This window comes from Hibiscus syriacus, unplaced genomic scaffold (assembly GCF_006381635.1).
Source record: "Hibiscus syriacus cultivar Baekdansim isolate YM2019G1 unplaced genomic scaffold, ASM638163v2 tig00110332_pilon, whole genome shotgun sequence".
Classification (NCBI taxonomy): domain Eukaryota; kingdom Viridiplantae; phylum Streptophyta; class Magnoliopsida; order Malvales; family Malvaceae; genus Hibiscus; species Hibiscus syriacus.
Window position 1 is genome coordinate 1102543 of NW_024062688.1, and position 3909 is coordinate 1106451.

The following is a 3909-nucleotide window of genomic DNA, read 5'->3' on the forward strand; positions in this document are numbered from 1 at the left end:
TCATCCTTTTTTTTTCTTCCTCTCCGGGCAGATAAGCTGATAAACCAGAGAAAACAACAATGGCAACATTGGTCACTTTCGGAAGTAGTTCAGCTCTTAGGTTTAGCAAACCAGAGGCTCTAAAGGCAAGGCCATCTCTGCCACTTCTGGGTTCTCTTTCTTCCCAACTCTCCGGCATCAAAATCTCCTACAACCTGCCTCCTCTAAAGCCCGTATCCTCTCCTTTCTCTCCAGCTCTCCAGCCTGTTGCTCGTAAATCCTTCTCTTTTCTATTTTACTGATTATTTTTTCTATTTACCTTTCGGATTTTATAGTTAAATTTCTGGGTTGGCTTCAGTTTTGCTTCTTTCTCTTTCTCTGTTTCAATTATGTAGTTTTTCATTGTGGTATTAAAATGCAAAGTTTTGTTAAGTGAGTAGGTGTTTTTAGAATAGTTTTAGTGAGAATTCCTGATAATATATGTGGGTTCGTTTACTTGAATGTAAAGGTTAAGTGAAAATGTGAAGTTGATTAGTTTTAAGTTGCATATTGGAGAAATCTATGGAAAAACATAAATCCCAAGCTGGCATCTTTGAATTGTTTGCATTTATCTAATTCTAAGCTTGAATTAGATAAGATTATGATTCATGGAAGTGAAATTAGAGGTGATTTAATTGACATATAGTCGTATCTCACATTTGTTCATGGTAACAAATTAGTTTCGTCGGTTGGCGATTTACCCTTTCTTATTTAGGCGGCTCTCGGAGAGCCATAAAAGAGAATCAGCCGTTGGCTGGCGATCTTCTGTTATAGGACGATGAAGATAACATGAGAAAGAAGATATCTGTTTAGATAGGAACCTCGAGAGAAAAAGAAGTCCCTCCCTAATTGGTTCTGTTAGACTTAGGGTAACGATGATAATTCGTAGATTGATGAGCTAGACAGATCTGATCGTTAGATCTTGGATTTTGTCCTACTAGGTCATGTGGACTTGTCAGAGTTCTTGTCTATTAGGGGCGAGCATTCGGTCGAGTTGAGTAAAAAAAATTTCGAGTTATTTGAGTTAATGAGTCATATTTTATAACTCAAACTTTATTTGATTTTTTTTCGAATCGAGTTGTTTGAGTTACTGTTTTCTATAAGCATATACCTTAATCTTCATCTTTCTTTCATATGTGATATACATATATCATATAGAGTTTAGGACTCGACTTAAACTTGAAAATTAATCTATTAATTACAAAATTTCGAGTTATTCGAGTTAACATTCGAGTTTTATTTTATTACTCGACTCAAATTTGAATTTTTTTCTAGTCAAGTTTTGCTCACCCCTATTATTTACACACTGTGTTTGATTAAGAGACTTATGATCGAAAGATATAGATTCTTTTAAACTATAGTGAGCGAAGCTATCTACCCGGGATGACTGGAGGGGTGGAGAGTTAGTTGTTTCCGGAGACATCTTCCGGATATAATAACATTCATGTTTGAGCCTGGTTAAATCTAGTCATAAGGATCCTTCCTTGAAAGAATAGAGCGAACATACTATCATCCTCAAGCATTTGTTCATTTAAATCAGAGCCATTTAATTGTTTGAAATACAATGAATAGTTGGAGTGATTCATATGTTGGATCCATCATTTTACAGGAAGAATATGCCCTTTTACCGGGAAGAAGGCGAACAAAGCTAACCATGTTTCTTTCTCGAACCATAAGACAAAGAGATTGCAGTTTGTGAACCTCCAATACAAGAAGGTGTGGTGGGAAGCTGGTAAACGCTATGTGAAACTGCGTTTGTCAACCAAGGCGTTGAAGACCATAGAGAAGAATGGACTGGATGCTGTTGCTAAGAAGGCCGGAATAGATCTTCGCAAGGAATGATAAGGTACTTGGCTTCTGGGTTCCGTTTGTAGCTCGAAAACTATATTCCGAGAAAACGAAATTGTTGGTAAACCTTTCCCTAATTCCAATTATTTTCCCCTTCTGGTTTAAGATGGTTGAAATCTCAGTTGCAAAATCTGTCCTTTGATGCATGATTACAAATAGGCATGTAAACGAACCTAACGCACACGAACGGAAGTATGTTTATGTTCGTTCATTTAATAAATAAACAAATATAAATGAACACGAACATAAACGAACAATTTTTTTTTGTTCATGTTCGTTCATTTAATAAATAAACGAATATAAACGAACACGAACATAAACGAACACGAACATAAATGAACACGAAAATAAACGAACATAAACGTTGGAGACCCTACCTTCTATTGTTCTTTCATGAAAAATAGTCGACAATGCAAATCAACCAAATCTACAGTGATAAATAACGTAAGAGCTGATTAGCAGTGATGAAATGTTTGAAGATATCAAATATTTCGATTGATCTTTTAAAGATATTAAATGATTCACACGACTTTAATTTAACGCTACAACATTTATCTTAGTGGTCCATGATTACATATGAATAATCATTTTTCACTACTTTATTCTAATAAATTCGCCGGCTAAAAGTTTTGTGACATTAATGTCAGACTTTAGTGAGGTTTGTTAATAATAGTCTTTTCCGTTGTGAGAGTAGAAAATTTAACAGCATGAATATTTCGAACGGTACAAATTAGACTATAAGACAATAACATAGATCCGAAATCCATTCGATGCTACATATCGTAATTGATATTATTGCTAAACCACCATTCAAAATTTTAACGTACCTAAAGTCTACTCCACAACTAAAGGTCACACAAGAACTATGAAAACAAAAGTTCATTGTCAAAGTGTATTTTCTACTTATTAATGGGTTCTTCCTGGAAAATACATTACCTATTACACTCTTTTTCAGAAATTGCATAGAAACCTTTGTTTTGTTTTCTGGCAAATTCTATATATTTTTCTCTTTACTGATGGTCATATACTTCCGATTGTTACCTTTATCTTCCTATCTATTTCTAGAAAGAAGTATGATGATTTCTTGAGTTTTAGATGTGAAGATACTCTCAATAACTTTACATATCAACTATTAAGCCAAATAAAATAGAGAAAGAGATAAAAACAGACATGTAAAAATTGCACTATAATATAATTTGTTTTGAAGTTTTCAGCGATCGTCTTCACTCTCCAGTGAACACTAGGTTTTGGGAAAAAAAAAGGGGAAATGAATATAGGTGCGAGGTGCCTCACGGGTTAACATATTGGATTTAATCTCCAAATAAAATTGGGTTAATTATAGAGTTAGTCATCAGAATATTAGATTAATTAATATTTTTAAGATACTTACAAATTGGTCACCAAAATTGATTTAAGAATATTGGGTTAAACATAAATGAATGAACATAAACGAACATAACCGAACGAACATAAACGAACATAACCGTACGAACATAATCGAACGTTCACAAACGTAAATGAACGAACGAGAATATGTTCATGTTCGTTCATTTAATTAAACGAACACAAAATCTTATTCATGTTCGTTCATTTAATAAATAAACACACATAAAGAAACTTCCCGCCACACGATTCACGAACGGTTCGCTGAACGTTCAGTTCATTTACAGGCCTAATTACAAAGTGCAGCTGCAATGCACATAACTGAGAAGTGTCATCTACTTTGAAGGGTGCTCGTAAAAAAAAACAATGGAGGGGAAATTTTTTCTTTCTTTTCCTTGCCAAATAATCGCGAGCTTTAAACAAGTTATTTGTGTCTTACTCGTGTTTGTGTTCATGTTCATGTTCCAAGTCTTAACACAAATAATTGGCGATTCAGGTAATTGTGTTGTGTCGAAATTCACCTGAGTGCGGAGTATTTCCTTGAGTTAGTCCGGTAAAAACTTAGAGACTTGTAGAGGAACACACCATATAACCTACAACTTTCAGAATTAAGCCGGTCCAACATTTTCATTCACACCATGTTGACCCCGAGAAACAACT

At 34.4% G+C, this 3909-nt stretch overlaps 1 protein-coding gene across 1 annotated transcript; it reads left to right on the forward strand.

Moving 5' to 3' along the window:
• On the forward strand, window positions 1-1996 carry LOC120119635 (50S ribosomal protein L28, chloroplastic-like). Its single transcript, XM_039139442.1, has 2 exons — window positions 1-252; window positions 1628-1996. Exons 1-2 carry the CDS (start codon window positions 60-62, stop codon window positions 1858-1860), a joined length of 426 nt encoding a protein of 141 aa, XP_038995373.1. The 5' UTR covers window positions 1-59; the 3' UTR covers window positions 1861-1996.
• Window positions 1997-3909: the final 1913 nt, after the last annotated feature.

Coding starts and splice junctions, on each gene's coding strand:
- LOC120119635 (XM_039139442.1), top strand. CDS start 60: ATGGCAACATTGGTCACTTTCGGAAGTAGTTCAGCTCTTAGGTTTAGC. Junction 253..1,627: donor AGCTCTCCAGCCTGTTGCTC/GTAAATCCTTCT, acceptor ATCATTTTACAG/GAAGAATATGCCCTTTTACC.